Raw genomic sequence first — 19104 nt, 5'->3', positions numbered from 1 at the left:
AGTGAGCTGGGGCTGGAAGTTGGGGGGTTGTGACTGTAGGGATTGAGGTGGCTGCACTGCCACCTGAGATCTAGGCTGCCTCTCTGGCAGACTTCACCCAGGACCTGTCTGCCCCAGATCTAGTGCAAAGCTGGAAGCCCAACCACTGTGTACTCCTGAGTGTGCTCACAATGGCTGTTGCAGCCCCAACTGGACCACACCCCAGGCCCTCTGGGCTGTCTCTGCCTAGCTAGATCATGTCTTCTCCCAGGGCCTGTCTGCTCAAGATTCATTGGTTGGCCCTTGCACACTCCTGTTTTGCCACCTCCCACACTAATGTCCACCACGTCTACACCTGTCACCCTGAGCCCTTGCTGACTATGGCGTCTGAGGCCACACTTGGGTCACACCCCATGTGTCCTGGTCTGTCTCTGTACAGCTAGATTGAGTCACTGCCAAGATCTTGTGCCAGGTTGTAGCATGGAGTGAGTGGGGCCAGGGTGTTTGCCCCTTCGGATTGGGAAGTACAGCAAGGAAGGTGCTCCTGATGCAAGACTCTCTGCCCTGATTGTTGACAAAGCCAGCATGTACTCTTGGTGAGTAGAGTCTAGCCTTCTCCAAAACTTCTGTCTCAGCAGATGTCCCAAGAGGCAAGGGGGCCTGGCCAATCCATATAGGATCTCATGACTGGGATACCCAGATTGTGATTCTACCTGCTCACTCCCCAGAGCCAGGGTCTACCCTTGTGAACCCTTTCCTCCTTGCAGATGCCTCTCAGGGACCCAGGTCCTGACCTGATTCTTTTTTTTTTTTTTTCTGTCCTACCCAGTTACAAGCAGATCTTTCTTGTAGCATTAGTTTACAGGAGTTCTTCTGCCAGTTTTCAGTGAGAAGTGCTCTACATGTCAATGTATTTTTTGAGGTGTTTGTGGGGGATGGGAGCGCCACATCCACCTCCTCCACCATTTTGATTCTGTTTCAGATGGTGAGCTTTTAAATGACAGTTTGTCTTTCCTATTTCTACACTTTCGCCCTGAGGACTGGTATAGAAATTAGAAACTAAGCAGGTAAAGAAAACTTTATTTCTTTATACACATTTTGCTTTAATAACCACCAAAAAGACTGTTTCATTTCCTTTCACTGACCCTGTCCACCATTTATGCTGGCCTTCAACATATCGCTATAGCAACATATATAAATATATATCATACATTTATACACACATACTCACATTCAAAAGCACTGTGGAGACACAGACTAGGCTTTAGCACAACTGGGGCCCCCTCACATGTCACTTAAAAATGATCACTGGTTTGCTTTACACAAGACTTTCAGTGGGCTTGGTGTGGCCATCAGTCCCAATTTCGCAGAGAGAAGTTGGGATGACAAAATAGGACAGCATATTTAGAGTAAGGTCAGTACACTTTTTGGAGATCATAATAGAATAGAAATAGGAGATCTAGGCTAAGCATGAGATGGCATTTGGAAATCATCACTTTCACCATGTGGATTCAAAGCTCTCAGGTGCTGCCGTGTAGACTGACCCCAAGCGTAACTGTGACCCAGCTGTACTGACCCAGGTCAGGTCATCAGGGCCCTGCCAACACTGTCCTGCAGGGCACTGCTGCTCAGTCCTGTGCTTTTAGATCTGCCGTGGCGCTCCAGTGTTGGGACCACATGCTCCACTGCTGGGGAGCAGGTCCCATTTCCCCTGAGTTGACCTTCTGGGGATAGGTGATGAGGGGTGAGAAATGTACTGTTCCTGGTTCCCATGCCCCTTGGGTGTTCAAAGCAGTGTCACAAGGTCCTTACAAACTGTGCCTGTTTTGCTTAGTGCTGGGCCCAGTGGTCCTTGGCTGGTTATTCCTCAACCGCAGGAAAGCCCCTCTGCCTTTCACCCTGCCCCAGCAGGCCACATCTGTGACTCCTTCCAGACCCTCCAGCAGGTGTGGAGGAGGGGGCCCAGATCCTCCTCAGCAGACAGGGAGCTGTGAAGAAGGGGGGCAGGCCCATCCTTCCTGCTGTTTGGAGGACCTCTGGTGGCTTCGCTTCTTGCCTGGCTCCTGGAAGGCAAGGGTCACAGGACTGGAGTGCGTGGCAGAGCCCTTAGGGATTTCACCTGGAGGCCAAAAGAACACAATCAAATTTTGTCCATTATCAGGCCTTGCTGGTGGCTAACTGAGGCTGGAGCGAGCGCTGAGTGGTGACAGAAGCCAGAAGCATGGTGAGAGCCTGTCAAGAGGATGAGCTAAGGGGTGGGCTGAGGTCTGGAGGAGCAACTGGTGCCACCAGGTTAGAGGACAAGCTTCCCACCACCTCCTGTGGTCATATCTCTGCTCAAAGCCACTGCACACCGGGAAGCCAGATCCTACCACCTCCTCTTCAGGTTCCAGTTCACTCTTCAATTCACTTCGGAGCAAAAGGATGGCTTTTGTGATTGCTCAGGAAAAGACGTGCTTAGTATGAAACAGGCACATATAGACAGCCTGTTGTAGGGAGGAGAGGACATTTTGCATGGAGGTCCCCCTGTTACATTCACGTTCTGTTTACTTGATGAGGAGAGGGAGGGGCCAGGTCAGCAGGGACCTCAGAGTTCATCTAAGTCTAGTGCCACATCTTACAGATGAGGGTCAGTGGGCTCATAGAGATTGGGTCTCTGTGAGAGACCACAAAGCCACACAGGCAGTTAGTGAGAAGCCTGGGATTAGAACTCAGGCTTCGGGATCTTTCCAATGGCCTAGGGGAAGTGGGAAGGATACTTCCAAACTGGGGAAGCCAGCGGGTAGGAGAGGCTGTTGGGTTACCTTTGCTGGGACAGGAATAAGGCTTTACAGAGGCAATCTTGTAAGTATTCTTCTAGAAAGGCTCAGGAAAGAAAGGAATCATCAGAGAAAAACAGAAGAAATTAGAAAAAAAAAATCCAAACCAAAACAAACAAACAAAAAAACAGAGTTAAATTATGGCCCAAACTATTTTCACACTGTGGGGTCAACATTCCCTTAGGTTACAATTTACGAACATTCCTAGGAATACACACAATTGCTTATGGTAAAGCTTTAAAGTCCAAGGTAAAAGGTTTAATTTTGATTTCTAAGCCATTTCTAAGACCTCAAGTTTTTCTTCAAAGTGGTTGCTAAAGAATATGTTAGTGTTTTAAATGAATGTAGAGAAATGTCTACCATATAGATAATATCTTTCCCTTTAAGTTTCAGTTTTTACTTATTACCAAATTCTCTTTTAGATCACTAAAACCCAACAATTTTCTTTTGTGTTGTTGCTTAAAGAAAAATATGTCAAAATTAAATGGCTGCTTTCAGCCCAATAGTGTGCAGTGAAATCAACTTATTAGGTTGCATCTTTCCATAATTTTTTCACATAGTGGTTTAGGAAACCCCAGAACACATGAGTGCCCTCAGGATCCCTTTACTGAAAGCTCACAGGGCAGACTCCATATGTCCTCTGACCTCGATCATCAACTGAACTGCATTTCTCCCCACTCCTGACCTGGCATAAAAGAAAGAGAATTGGGATAAAGAGAGAAGATTATGGCAAAGTGAGAGTCAACTGAGAGGTCAGGGGAGATTGCCGATTGGAGTGGGAGGGCTGATGGGGATGGAATCTAGAGGGATGCTCACTGAGGACCTGTGCTCCTACAGATGGACCAGCAGTCTCCTCCTGGAAGGTCAGAGCAGGTCAAGGATCACCTGCACACTCTGATGACACATGGTAATAAGTTTGGGGTGGGCTCTATGGCTCTGACTGTTGCAATGGTTTCCTTACCTCCAGATTAGTCCTTGCCTTCTTTAAAACATCATGTGTCCTGGTCACTGAAACAACAAAACAGCCCCCAAAGGCAAAATTACCAGCATGGCCTATACTTGCCTTATGTGTTCTAAAGCCTGTCTTTTTTTTTTTTCTTTCTTTTTTTTTTATTATTATTTTTTGGGGGGTACACCAAGTTCAATCATCTGTTTTTATACACATATCCCCGTATTCCCTCCCTCCCTTGACTCCCCCCCCACCATCCCTCGAGTCCCCCCCACGCTCCCCGTCCCAGTCCTCTAAGGCATCTTCCATCCTCGAGTTGAACTCCCTTTGTTATACAACAACTTCCCACTGGCTATCTATTTTACAGTTGGTAGTATATATATGTCGGTGCTACTCTCTCGTAAAGCCTGTCTTACTGGCCACTCAGCTCGGGGTCTCCTGCTGCCTGCCCCCTTTCAACTGCCTGCATCCCCTCCTCTGCTTCCATGATTACTGATGGCACAGGAGGTTCAGGGACATCATATCAGTCTCCCCCATCCCCTAGGCTCTCTGGTCACTGTCCATTCACAGCACAAGGGGGGAGCCTGGAAGGGTCCCCTCATTCCCTGCCCCATTCCCTGGCTGGGAGCACCCACACTGGCTGAAGATGAACTGCTCCAAGCTCTCCTTCTGCTGGTTGGCGGTCTTCAGATGCTCAGCTGTGCTCTGAAGGAGACTCTCCTGTCTGGATAGTTTGGTTCTCAGTTCCAGAAGCTCCCTTTTCATGGACTCTCCCTGGGAAGAAAAACAGGCTCTCTGTCAGAAGGCATAAGCACCCTGTGTTTCGTGGCTCTTTACAACTCTAAATAGGGTTCTACAATCTTCTTAACTATTTCTGGATCAGATTCCCCTCGTTAAAGCCTCTCAAACCCTCCAGCTGGTGATGGCTCAGGATGGGCCATGAGGTGGGAACACTGAGGACCTGGAAGCCCCCATGCAGATTAGCACAGGCTACACGCCTGTTGCTGCAGAGAACCTGACTCCGGGCCACACTGAAACCCAGCTGTGAACAAGAGCTCCGATTTAGTGCTGACATGGTTATATCACTTGGGCATCACAAGTAAGACTTGATCATTAGGAATATTATGCCTGAGAGACAGGTCTGACCTGAGAGAGTCAGCAAGTTTGTAAATGTATCTGGGAACCTCAAGATGGGAAAACACTCCGTCCTTGGACTTAGCATAAATGAGTCCCCTAAAGTGTCAGTGATTTTAGTCTGGAGTTAGAACCCCTGGGAGGGATTCTCAAAGCTGCCTATCTAAGTTCACCAACCAGAGAGCTGCCTGAGATCTGAGAGCACCTTGGGGAGGCTGGCTCTCCCCAGGCCTGACCCAGAGATGCAGATTTAAGTGATTTTCTGGGATTCCAGTGGGGGGCTGAAAGAGGCTGGGCGACTGCTGGTGACATTTTGTGATCCTGCCTGACGATGTGGACCTGGGGGTGGGGGTGGGGTTAGGTTGGGAAAGGGAATGTTGATGTTTTAACACGGCCCTGAAGTTCAGCTCAGCGAGACTTCAGAAAGTTAAAGAGATGGAACATTTATGGGTTACCAGGGCTCTCATGTCTCTGCCTCCTCCATGTCCTTTCCTTTTCCTCTTTGATTACTTCTCCTGGGGGTCAGAGGTGGGGGAGAGGGGATGTAGTCAGAGCTACACTGAAAGCAGCTACCACAGAGGAGAGGTCTCCCTCCCTCCAGGGACACTCTCTTCAAGTGCCCTTTGTTCCAACTGACCATTTGGCTCCTTATCTTCAAGAGCTGCCGACCAAGGAGGCAGGGGATATTTGGGGGCAGATCCAGTAGAGAATGCTGGCTTCTTACCACTTTGCCACCCAGCGCAGGGCCATGGGAGCTTGGCAAGGCTGCTCGCCAGAACATGGTGAGGAGGGAGGCAGACTCCTCCAGCCGGTGGTGCAGGGCGTTGGCGCTGCTCCTGAGCTCATGGATGGCTTCACTGCCCATCACCTGGGAAAAGAGGGTGGTAGCCATGGGCATCCCTGCAGCTGAGAGATCACTTTTTTTTTTTTTGCTGAGCCCAGGCCTCAGCTTCCTTTGTGAGTGAGGTATGGACATGGGCCTGCTTGAACCTGTGAAATCCTTTTCTAACCTGGAAGCCAAGGTTCTTTGACCTCAGGAGGGACCACCCAACTTGCAAGAATTCATTTGATTCCAGCTTCCTGCACACTAGCTTCTAGTCCTGCTTCGTGCTCAAGAGTCTATGGTCCCTATTTTTGCACTGGTCCCCCTTGCCCTTCCCTGAATCACACCTTATGCTTCAAATGGGCTGCACCATTTGTAGTTCAAAGGACTGAGATACCGCTTGCTTTACCTGGCATGTTCTCCTTCCCAGAGAACCTGAACATTCCCTAGTGGCACCCCCCCACCCCATGAACCTGTTACTTTCCTTGCCTGGGATAATAGCTGATTCTGGGTTCATGCCCTCATACCCAGAGCACTTCTAACACTGCCTGGAGCTCCTTGTTGTATGGTGTGGGGCTCCCTCTCTAGTGTGGGGGCTCCAGGGGGCAGGGCTGTCCCTGCATGCCTGTGCATCTCCAGTAGCTCAGATAGCAAAGCAGCTGGTACCTGGATCTCTCCCTGGGAAAGGGCTCTGAGAAACCTTGCTGCCTGCTCTCCTCCCCTCCTCAGTCTGCCACGCTCCTCACCCCTTCTACACATCTGCCCATATGGATGCAGATTCTCCATCTCCAGCCAACTGATTAAGTGATTTTATGCTGCCCACAGATGGTCATATGCCAGCGTGACTTTAGCAGATAATAAGCTACCAAAGGGTACTGGGTGCAGCATTGCATGTATGTTGATGCTTAATGTGCTCTACTGATGAGGATGGCAATGCTGCACCTGCTATTCTGTGGTTCTGAGGGGAAATATCAAGTCAGCTGCATCTGGAACCAGAACAGAACTTGTAGTGAAATTAGCAGATGAAGATGAAAGGCCTAGCTAGATTAAATGGAAAATGTATCCTCAATTGGTAGGAGATGTGGAGCAGGCAAAAAAATAGTGGGAGAAGGAGCTAAAATCAGAAGAAGAAACGGCCTAAGGAAAAGGTGCACCTAAGAGCTCAAACGTGATTACCTCTGTGCCTAGAGCTTCAAGGCCAAGGAAGTTGCAGGTTGATCTCACGAGGGATGCTACCTTCTTGACCAGCAGTCTGCCCTCTTCAATCTGCTGTCTTAGGGCACTATAGTCATCAATGTGGCCAATGACATGGCGGCCATGCTTATTGGCAAAGGAGCCATCAGTAGCATCACCCTCCAGCTTGGGAGGGTTCTTCATTACTGGAGAAGCATCCAAACCCAGCTCTGAAGATAAAACCACAATAACACAGAATACACTGTTATTTATAGTCATCCTTAGTTCAATCCAAAAGGGACATCAGATAGTGAAAGAGGCCACAGACAAGAATGACAGTCTTGGAAAGTACAAGGGTGAAGTCCATAGATATTCTGGGTTCTAGATTTTTATAATCTTTCTTACATCATCTCATAATGATAAAATTGCCAGGAGGCAAATTTTATCCTTATTGACAAATGAAATATTCAGGACAGATACTTAAAAATTTTAAATTTGGGGGTTGAGAAGACACAGACAAGGAAATTAAGCTGGATACAGAGAGCACTTTCAAGAAGGAAGAGATTATAGTGCAATGAAACAATACCAGAGCAATAGGAAAACCACAGGAAGAAGAAAAATGACCAAAAAGGCAGCCACAGAAGGTGGAATGAGTAGGGCTAAAGGCCTTGGGACATGTGGAGAAAAATCTCTAAATTCAGATAATGTGCCTATAGAGAACCAAAAGTTACTTGCAGTGTCATTTTCCATCATTAGACCCTGAATCCCATAGTTGCCCTATTTACCATTTTTCCTGTTGAAGGTTGTGGTCTCTGAGCCAGAAGCAGCAGAAGAGGAGCTGGGGAGGACCAGAACTGGAGAATTCATGCCCACATCCCGAACTGGAGGGGAGGCAACTGAATCTAGGGAGTACAAATAACCACAACTTTAGAAACCCTGGAACACACTGCTCCCCAAACACATGCACAGCCTGTTTTCACCACTGGGGTCTACGGCAACATGACTCTCCTCTTACAAAATCATCACCCATGTACCACAATCAAAACCAATAGCAAACAAATCACTTAGTTTGGATCAAGTTCCTATAATTGAGGGCTGTTCCATGAGAAAGCAACTTCTAGTTTGAAACATTATTAGGTATATTTTTCTAACCCCAGATTTGAATATAATATTGTATGTAGTATGTCTAATACAATGCTTTGTAATTAAATATAAATATGCATAAATATATGCAGTATACATGTTAAAAATATTTGATCAAAGAATGAATGGATTTATGGGCAGATTAAACTCAGCACTCTAATCACCATTCTGGTGAGTCAGTACTAGAAAATATGTAGTAGTATAAGAAGGGAGACATACTAGAAGGCATGTAGTAGTATAAGAAGAATAGGAGACATAAGCCTTGGTGAATTTGAGGTGCCCTATTGGAGACCAGACAGCAATCCTCCAGGGGAGTAATTGGAAAATATCTGAAGAGACAGAAATAATCCTGCTCAGGCAAATGTGACTTAAAACCTGCTTTCCAGCTCAGGCCTCTGTGCTGTAGGATGGGGAGGAGGAGTGATTGAGCCAGTGGGGATGAGTCCTGGCTGGTGTTGCGCAGAGGCACTGAGAAGGGAAGCCTGAGAGGGAGCAGAAGCAATACCAAGACAGAGCATAGGGAGGCAGAAGGAACAGACAGGAAATCAAAACCTCTGCTTCGAATCCTGGGTTGGCCTCTTAACTCCTTAGCACGTCAGTTAATTGTCTCAATGCCTAAGTTTTCTCATGTGAAATACAGAGATAGTAAATCCTCCCCTAGCTCTGATGAAATTATTTGAAAAATTATCTGAAAACATGGTAAATTTTAAAGCACTCTGCAAATATAAGGAATAAGCATTAACATATATAGCTGTTAATTGTTGAGTACTTATTGTGACAGGCAGTTGTAAATTATTTCATTTAATGCTCCATATAACTATGCACAGTATATATTATACATATCTTCATGTTAAAGATGAGGAAACTAAGGCTTAAATGCCTGAGGAGTTTAAACACTTTTCCCAAGGCAAACAGCATGTAAGTGGCAAACTCAGAATCTGGAGCCAGATCTGACCCTAAATCCCATCATCTCAGGCACTGTATCAAAGCATCTTCGATTTCACCATGATCTTAAGGAGTGTGGAAGAAGTAAGATTGTCCCTTCCACCACAGACATCCTGGGGACCTCCTCCTTGGCTGAGGGCTTGCTGATTTCCTTTTCCTTCCTACCTTGGAAGAGCAGCTGCTTGTTTCCAGGGTCAGTGTTGTTGGGGAATTTCTGGTTAACAGAGGAGGGGCTGAGGCTGGCTTTGCTGGCACCACCATCCAACTGCTGTTCAAGCTGCAGTCACAGACAGTTGTTCACCTGAATGCTCTGCTCCAGCTGCCCTCTCAAAGCTCGGATCTCTGCCACCAGGCAGCTCAAGTCACTGCCCAAAGGGACTTGGTGACAGGCATCCCAGGTGTAAGCTGAAAGTAGAGAGAGGAGGGAGTCTGGTGGCACTGAACCAAATATTTCCAAGCATTTGTCAGAACACTCCTCTCTGACATTCCTTCCTACCAAGGTCCCAGGAACACACCTATGACAGATGTCATTTTTCCTGTGTGGGGTCTGGCACACACTGAAATGGCCTACACTCCAGCATGGAGTTTCCTTGAGGCTCAAATGACCCTTGTGCATCTAGAGAGCATTTGATTGGCAGATGAAGTCAAGCCTATTATTTCATCTCCTTATTAACCTTAGTCTTGCAGGCTAGAGAGCAGGGTCTTCTAGGGCAGGAGATCAATACTGAACTAGAGAAGGGAACGGGCTGAAGGAGAAGGAGATGGATGACCTCCACATTTAGGAATCAAAAGGACAGGAGGAAGACATCAGGCCTTTGGGCAGCAAATAATAATGGGGGTGGGGTACCACAGAGCAGGGATCATAACTAATTGGACTTCTCAAGTTCTTTTTACCTTCACTCACCACTCATAGCCTGTTTCTATGTATTGGGGGAAGAAGAGATCTAAGAAATATTTTACAAGACCATAAGTGCTCATCTAAAAATGTTGAAATCAAATGTATTTAAAAAGGTAAAATTTGTTTTGGTTTTTAGCAAGGCAGTAGGATGCATATACCACATAATACATGTACCCAGTTGCATCAGGGCCACAGGCCTTAACCAAACACATCAATATTTCTGCAATGAGCTATGTGAATATTCCCACTAAATGGGATAAATGAAGAGGAGTGCAGGACAAGGTGGCAGAGTAGAAGGACCTGAGCTCACCTCTTCTCATGAAAACACCAAATTCACAACTAACTGCTGAATGACCATCAACAAAAAAAACCTGGAACCTACCAAAAAAGATATTCTGCATCAAAGACAAAGCCACAACGAGATGGTAGGAGGGGTGCTTTCATGATATAATCAAACCCCATATCAGGTGGGTGGGAGACCTGCAAACTGGAAAATAATTATATTATTTTATATATTATAATATATAATTATTTTATATATTATAATATAATTAAAATAATTATAGGAGTGAGAGTTCTGAGCCCCATGTCAGGCTCCCCAGCCTGAGGGTCTGTGATAGGAAGGAGGAGATATCAGAGCATTTGGCAAGTGGGGCTTCAGTGTAGGATCGCCACAGGACTGAGGGAAACAGAGACTCCACTCTTAGAGAGGGCACACAAGGTTTCATGAGCACTGTGACCCAGGGCAAAGTAGTGACTTTATAGGAACCAGGGCCACACCTACCTCCAGGTCTTGGAGGGTCTCCAGGGGAGGCAGGGGTTGGCTGTGGCTCACTGTGAGGACATAGACACAGGTGGCAGAAGCCCCAGGCAATAGTCAACAGCGTGAGCTCTCCTGGAGATTGCCATTTTGGCACTGAGACCTGGTCCCACCCAACAGCCTACAGGCCCCAATGCTGGGTTGCCTCAGGTTAAACAACCAAGGGGATGGGAACAAAGGACCACCCATCAGCAGACAGGCTCCATAAAGTTGTCTGGAGTCCAATGCTGCCTCTAAACATACCCCTTTATCTGGCCCTTTCCACCAAAGGGACAAGACCCAACTGCACTGACTAGTCAGCAGGCACCAGTCACTCCCAAGAGGAAGCCTGCACAAGCCCCTAGACCAACCTCACCCACCAGGAGTCAGACATCAGAAGCAAGAAGAAATAAAATCCTGCAGCCTGCAGAAAGAAGACCACAAACACAGAAAGTTAGAAAAAATGAGACAGCAGAGAAATATGTTCCAGATGAAGGAACAAGATAAAACCCCAGAAGAACAACTAAATGAAGTGGAAATAGGCAATCTACCTGAAAATGAATTCAGAGTAATGACAGTAAAGAGGACTTGAAATCTTGGAAAAAAGAATGGAGACACAGATTGGGAAGATACAAGAAATGTTTAACAAAGAGCTAGAAGATACAAAGAACAGAGTTGAATAATACAAGAACTGAAATGAAAAATACACTAGAAGGAATCAATACCAGAATAAATGAGGCAGAAGAATGGATAAGTGAGCTGGAAGACAGAATGGTGGAAATCACTGCCATGGAACAGGATAAAGAAAAAAGAATGACAATAAATGAGGACAGTTTAAGAGATCTCTGGGACAACATTAAATGCACCAACATTCGCATGATAGGGGTCCCAGAAGGAGGAGAGAGAGAGAGAGAGAAAGGGCCTGAGAAAATATTTGAAGAGATAACAGCTGAAAACTTCCCTAACATGAGAAAGAAAATTATCACCCAAGTCCAGAAAGCACAGACAGTCCCATATAGGATAAACTCAAGGAGGAACATACTAAGACACATAGTAATCAAACTGACAAAAATTAAAGACAGAGAAAATATCAAAAGAAACAAGGGAAAAGCAACAAATAACATATAAGGAAATCACCATAAGGTTATCAGCTGATTTTTGAGCAGAAACTCTGCAGGCCAGAAGGGAGTGGCACAATATATATAAAGTGATGAAAGGGAAGAAACTACAACCAAGAATACTCTACCCAGCAAGGCTCTCATTCAGATTTGACAAAGAAATCAAAAGCTTTACAGAGAAGTAAAAGCTAAGAGAATTCAGCACCACAGACCAGCTTTACAACAAATGCTAAAGGAATTTCTCTAGTCAGAAAAGAAAAGGCCACAACTAGAAACAAGAAAATTATGAATGGGAAAGCTCACTGGTAAGGCAAGCATACTGTAAAGGTAGGAAATCATCTGCACACAAATATGATATCAAAACCAGCAATTGTGAGGAGAGTACAAATGCAGGATATTGGAAATGCATTTGAAAGTAAGAGACCAGCAACTTAAAACAATCTTTATAAAGATTTTTATAAATATATATAAATTTAATTTTTGTCAATTTGATTACAATCTATATATCTATATCTATATCTATCTATCTATCTATCTATCTATCTATATGTATATATAGATAGACTGCTATCTCAAAACCTCATGGTAACTGCAAATCAAAAATCTACAATTAATATACAAACACACAAAAGGAAAAATCAACCCAAACACAACACTAAAAATAATCATCAAGTCACAAGAGAAGAGAACAAAAGAGGAAGGGAAGAAAAAAGACCTACAAAAACAAATCCAAAACAATTACCAAAACAGCAAGGAGAATATACATATCAATAAGTACCTTAAATGTAAATGGATTAAATGTTCCAACCAAAAGACACAGACTGGCAGAATGGATACAAAAACAAGACCCATATATATGCTGTCTACAAGGGACTCACTTCAGATCTAGGGACACATTCTTACTGAAAGTGAGGGGATGGAAAAAGATACTCCATGCAAATGGAAATCAAAAGAAAGCTGCAATAGTAATACTCATTTCAGACAAAATAGACATTACAATAAAAATTATCATAGGAAACGAAGAAAAATACTACATAACGGTCAAGGGATCAATCCAAGAAGAATATATAACAATTGTAAATATATATGCACCCAAAATAGAAGCACCTCAATATATAAGGCAGATGTTAACAGATATAAAAGGAGAAATCAACAGTAACACAATAACAGTGGGGGACACTCCACTTACATCAATGGACAGGTCATCCAGACAGAAAATCAATAAGTAAACAGAGGCCTTCAATGACACATTAGACCAGATGGAATTAATTGATATTTATAGAGCAATTCCATCCAAAAGTAGCAGAATATACATTCTTCTCAATTGCATACAGAACATTGTCCAGGATTGACCACAGGCTAGGCCAGAAAGTAAGCCTTGAAATATTTAAGAAAATTGAAATCATATCAGGCATCTTTTCTGATCACAACACTATGAGATTAGAAATCAGCTATACAGAAAAAAAAACTGTAAAAAACACAAACACGTGGAGGCAAAACAATATGCTTCTAACCAACCAATGGATCACTGAAGAAATCAAAGAGGAAGTAAAAAAAAAGAAACCAAGAAACAAATGAAAACAAAAATACAATGATACGAAACCTATGGGACACAGCAAAAGCAGTTTTAAGAGGGAAGTTTATAGCAATACAGTCTTACCTCAGCAAAGAAGAAAAAGCTCAAATAAACAACCTAAACTTACACATAAATTTATTTATTTCTCCTCTGAAAAATAAATAAAATAGAGATAAAGAAAACAGTAGAAAAGGTCAATTAAACTAAAAGCTGGTTCTTTGAACAGATACATGAAATTAATAAACTTTAGCCAGACTCACCAAGAAGAAAAGGGAAAAGGCTCAAATCAATAAAATTAGAAATGAAAAAGAAGTTACAATGGACACCACAGAAATATAAAGATACATAAGAGACTACTGCAAGAAACTATATGCCAATAAAATGGACAACCTAGAAGAAATGGGCAAATTCTTAGAAAGGTACAATCTCCCAAAACTGAACCTGGAAGAAATAGAAAATATGAATAGACCAATCACAATTACTAAAATTGAAACTATGATTAAAACAATTCCAGCAAACAAAAGCCCAGGACCAGATGGTGTCACAGGCAAATTCTATCAAACATTCAGAGAAGAGTTAACACCTATCCTGAAAATATTGCAAAATATTGCAGAGGAAGGGACACTCCCAAACTCGTTCTATGAGGCCACCATTACTGTGATACCAAAACCAGACAAAGATACCACAAAAAAGAAAATTACAAGCCACTATCACTGATGAATATAGATACAAAAATACTCAAGGAAATACTAGCAAACCAAATCCAACAATACATTAAAAAGGTCACACACCAGGATCGAGTGGGATTTATCCTAGGGATGCAAGGATTTTTCAATATCCATAAATCAATCAGTGTGATAAACCACATTAACAAATTGAAGGATGAAAACGATATGATCATCTCAATAGATGCAGAGAAAGCTTTTGACAAAATCCAATGCCATTTATGATAAAAACTCTCCAGAAAGTGGGCATAGAGGGAACCTACCTCAACAAAATAAAGGCCATATATGACAAACCCACAGCTAACATCATACTCAATGGTGAAAAGCTGAAAGCATTTCCTCTAAGATCAGGAACAACACAAGGATGTCCACTCTCACTGCTTTTATTCAACATAGTTTTGGAAGTCCTAGGCATGGCAATCAGAGAAGATAAAGAAATAAAAGGAAACCAAGTTGAAAAAGAAGATGTAAAACTGTCACTGTTTGCAGATGACATGATATTATACACAGAAAATCCTAAAGATGCTACCAGAAAACTATGAGAGCTCATCAATGAATTTGGTAAAGTTGAAGGATACAAAATTAATGCACAGAAATCTCTTGCATTTCTATACTCTAATGACAAAAGATCAGAAAAAGAAATTCAAGAAACAATCCCATTTATCATCACATCAAAAAGAATAAACTACCTAGGTATAAACCTACCTAAGGATGCAAAAGACCTGTACTCTGAAAACTATAAGATGCTGATAAATAGAAGATGACACAAACAGATCAAAAGATATACCATGTTTTTGGATTGGAAGAATTAATATTGTCAAAATGACTATACCACCCAAGGCAATCTACAGATTTGATGCAGTCCCTATCCAATTACCAATGGCATTTTTTGCAGATCTAGAACAAAAAATCTTAAAATTCGTATGTAGATACAAAAGACCCCAAATAGCCAAAGCAATCTTGAGAGAGAAAAATGGAACTGGAGGAATTGGGCTCCCTGACTTCAGACTATACTACAAAGTTACAGTAATCAAAGCAGTATGGTATTGGCACAAAGACAGACTTATAGATCAATGGAACAGGATAGAAATCCCACAAATAAACCCATACATCTATGGTTAATTAATCAACAACAAAGGAGGCGAGATTATACAATGGATAAAAGATAGTCTCTCCCATTAGTGGTGCTGGGAAAACTGGACAGCTACATGTAAATGAATGAAATTAGAACATTCTAACACCATACACAAAAAATAAACTCAAAATGGATTAAAGATCTAAATGTAAGGCCAGATACTATAAAACTCTTAAAGGAAAACATAGGCAGAACACTCTTTGTCATAGGCTGCAGTAATATCTTTTTGGATCCATCTCCTAGAGTAATGAAATAAAAACCAAAATAAATAAAAGGGACCTAATTAAACTTAAAAGCTTTTGCACAGCAAGAGAAACCATCAACAAAATGAAAAGACAACCCACAGATTGGGAGAAAATATTTGCAATCAATGTGACCAACAAGGGATTAATCTCCAAAATACACAAACAGCAAATGCAGCTCAATATTGAAAAAAATAAACCACCCAATCAAAAAATGGGCAGAATATCTAAATAGACATTTCTCCAAAGAAGACATACAGATGACCAAAAAGCACATGAAAAGATACTCAACATTGCTAATTATTAGAGAAATACAAATAAAACCACAATGAGGTCAGAATGTCCATCATCTAAAAATTTACAAACAATAGATGTTGGATATGGTGTAGAGAAAAGGGAACCCTTCTATACTGTTGGTGGGAATGTAAATTGGTACAGCCACTATGGAGAACAGTATGGAGGTTCCTTAAAAAATTAAAAGTAGAGCTACCATATGATCCAGCAATCCCACTCCTGAGCATATATCCGGAGAAAATCATACTTCAAAAAGGTACTTGCACCCCAATGTTCACCTCAGCACTATTTACAATAGCCAAGACATGGAAGCAACCTAAATGTCCATCAACAGATGAATGGATAAAGAAGATATGGTACATATATACAATGGAATATTACTTAGCCATAAGAACAAAATAATGCCATTTGCAGCAACATGGATGGACCTACAGATTATCATACTAAGTGAAGTAAGTCAGAGAAACACAAATATCATGATATCACTTATATGTGGAATCTTAAAAAATGATACAAACCAACTTATTTACAAAACAGAAACTGACTCATGAACTTAGAAAACACAAACTTATGGTTACTGAAGGGGAAAGGAGGTGGGAGAGGGATAAATTAGGAGGCTGGGATTAACATATATACATTCTAATATAAAATAGATAATCGACAAGGTCCTACTGTATAGCACAGGGAACTCTACTTAATACTCTGTAATAACCTATATGGGAAAAGATTCGGAAAAACATAGATATATGTATACGTATAACTAAATCACTTTTCTGTACATCTGAAATGAACACAACATTGTAAATCAAATATACTCCAATATAAAAAATAAATTTTAAAAAATTTTTAAAAAGAGAAAAAAAATAAAAAGAGAAAAAAGTGTGAAGACTTAACCTGATTTCAAAATTTACTATAAAACTAACAATGAAGACAGTTTGGTACTGGTGTAAGAATAGGCATATTGATTAACGGAACAGAATGGAGAATTCAGAAGTAGACTCACATATATTGGCTAGTAATTTTTTTTTTTTTGCCTTGGCAATTGTTTTTCAATAGAGATGCCAATCAATGTCATGGTGATGAAAAATCAATTGTGTTTCTATATCTTAGCAAAAAATTTTATTTGGCAATTGAAATAAAAATGTTATCCCACACACATGTATCCCACACACGAGAAATATTTATATATAAATTAAAATAAGAATGATGAGTATACCAAAAATTACAAAATCCTACTAACAGCAGTTATGGTCAACTGATTGTCAACAAAGCTGCCAAGGTAATTCAATGGGAAAAGGGTAGTCTTTGTAACAAATGGTGCTGGAAAAACTGGATATCAATATGGGACAAAAAGAACTTTAACCTTTTTCTCACATCATATACAAAATTAACTCAAAATGAAATGTACGCCTAAACATAAGAGCAAAAGCTATAAAACTGCAAGAAGAAAAATACAAGGAAATCTTTATGATCTTGAGATAAAGATTTTTTAGCTACAACATGAAGAAAAGCATAAATGATAGAAAAAAATGGATTAATTAACCTTCAACAAAATTTAAATGTTTTGCCTTTCAAAGACACTAAAAAGACTTGGAGAAAATATCTGCAAATTATTTTTCTGGTTAATTATATCCAGAATAAAAATTTCTTTAAAAAATCTTTGAATTTTCTCACTGGGGAAAGGTCAGGGTGGGAGCAGGTTGCCTGCAACATTGGCTGCATGGGTGATCAGAATTCACAACATTTGAGACGTCTTCAAATGATGATACCATCAGGACAGTTCTTTGTATTTTGTTTTTTTTTTTGAATCATTGTATAATCTGGACTTTGATTAACTTGTCTCAGACCATCCAGGTGGGTGAAGTTTGACTCTTGTGGCCTATTTTTAAGGATGTCTAGGCTGTATCTTGCTCATGTCACCAACCTCTGGGCTTTGTGTGTGAGAGCGCCCCTCTCTTCTTATTGGGACCCTCAATGACTGAGGTTTTTTTCTGAGACAGAACAAGGTAGGTTTCCAAGATCTCCACAACTCCCAAGGTAAAGAATTCATCAGGATCCTTAGCGAGAGCAGGGAAGCTCATAGGGTGGGGAAGAGGGGAAAACATACCTTTCAGCCCCTTCTTGGAATTGCCATTAAGTGCCTCGTAGATCTGCAGCTCTGACTGGAGGGACTGGAAGAGCTGCTGTTTCTCTTCACACTGTTGCTGCAAGAGGGCCAGCTTATGCTGCAGCCTGTCAGGGGAGAAGCAAGGGACCACTGAGCTGGTAGGGCCCCACCAGGGCAAGAGGCTATGAGCCAACTTTGGCATCATAGAATTTCAGCCCTAGATGTCAACTCAGGGGTCATGAAAACCATTGCTTTTAATTTACGGATGTGGCAACAGAGGCTCAGGAAGGTAAAGTAACTTTGCTTGGAGTCATGCCATTAGCTACCATACCTAGGACACACTACCTGGTATTCTTACTGCCCCACAGTGCTCTTTTCATGTTGTCAAGAAGTTACAGGGTTTATGCTGGGGACTACCATTATGGCTGGTGTAGAAGCTTCCTAGGTTATGGAGGGACTAACATCCTAAAACTAACTGGAAGCACAAGAATGTACTTTCTGTAGAATCTGATATGCTGAAGGCTTCCATAACAGGGTTTTACTCTCTCAACTTTGGAGTGAAAAAGGCATTCCCAGAGAAGTCCTTCCTTCTGTTCAAAGTTACCCATAAATCCAGATTAGCAGAGGGGATATTGAGGTTTCCAAAAAGGACCATTAACTGTCTTGCCAATATCCCTTTTTCTAAATCCGAAAATGGGACCACCTTCCTTATCAATGGGCTCCCTCTAACCTGGAGTCTTTCTCCTGGAGAGATAGCCGTTCCTCCTGGAAATGCAAGATCTCCTGTTGCTTCTCCTTCAAGTCTTCCAAAAGCTGCTGTCGTTCCACCTTTTGGTGCTCTAGCTCCATTTCCAGCTCTTGAAGTTGGGATCGAGAGGTCAGCAGAGCCTCCCTCAGACATTCTGTTTCCTGGGAGTGCTCTGGTGAGCAGAACACAGGAGTACTTATATTGTAGGGCCAAAGGTCACAGGAAGATGAGCCCAAGCATATCCATCATGACAATCAGAACTAAGGCAAAAGGAAGGCCAGCTTATGCTGCCAGGGGAGGCAAAGTGACTGTCTGACTGTCCACACACTCAGGGGAATGGGAACCTCTTTCTCTGCAATGCCCTTTGATCCCCTGATTTAATACGGCCCACCATGCTTTTAGAGAAAACACTCTGCTTCCTAACGCTCTTTATTTTCTAACCGCTCACGTACCTACTGTGCAATAATCCATTCTTGAGTTTTTCCAGGGATCAACAT

At 42.3% G+C, this 19104-nt stretch overlaps 1 protein-coding gene across 1 annotated transcript; it reads right to left on the bottom strand.

Annotated features, from left to right (window-relative positions):
* Window positions 1-1952: 1952 nt before the first annotated feature.
* Window positions 1953-9248, bottom strand: LOC130834998 (myomegalin-like; the record flags this gene model as incomplete). The annotated part of the gene is made up of 6 exons (XM_057706207.1): window positions 1953-2098; window positions 4383-4521; window positions 5606-5749; window positions 6881-7107; window positions 7663-7779; window positions 9131-9248. Coding segments are annotated over 6 exons (891 nt in total), but the record flags the coding sequence as incomplete, so codon positions are not given.
* Between the last annotated feature and the right edge of the window lie 9856 nt (window positions 9249-19104).

This window comes from Hippopotamus amphibius, chromosome 1 (assembly GCF_030028045.1).
Source record: "Hippopotamus amphibius kiboko isolate mHipAmp2 chromosome 1, mHipAmp2.hap2, whole genome shotgun sequence".
Taxonomy (NCBI): Eukaryota; Metazoa; Chordata; class Mammalia; order Artiodactyla; family Hippopotamidae; genus Hippopotamus; species Hippopotamus amphibius.
The sequence above is the reverse complement of the archived record's forward strand: the minus strand, read 5'-3'. Positions and strand labels throughout refer to the sequence as shown.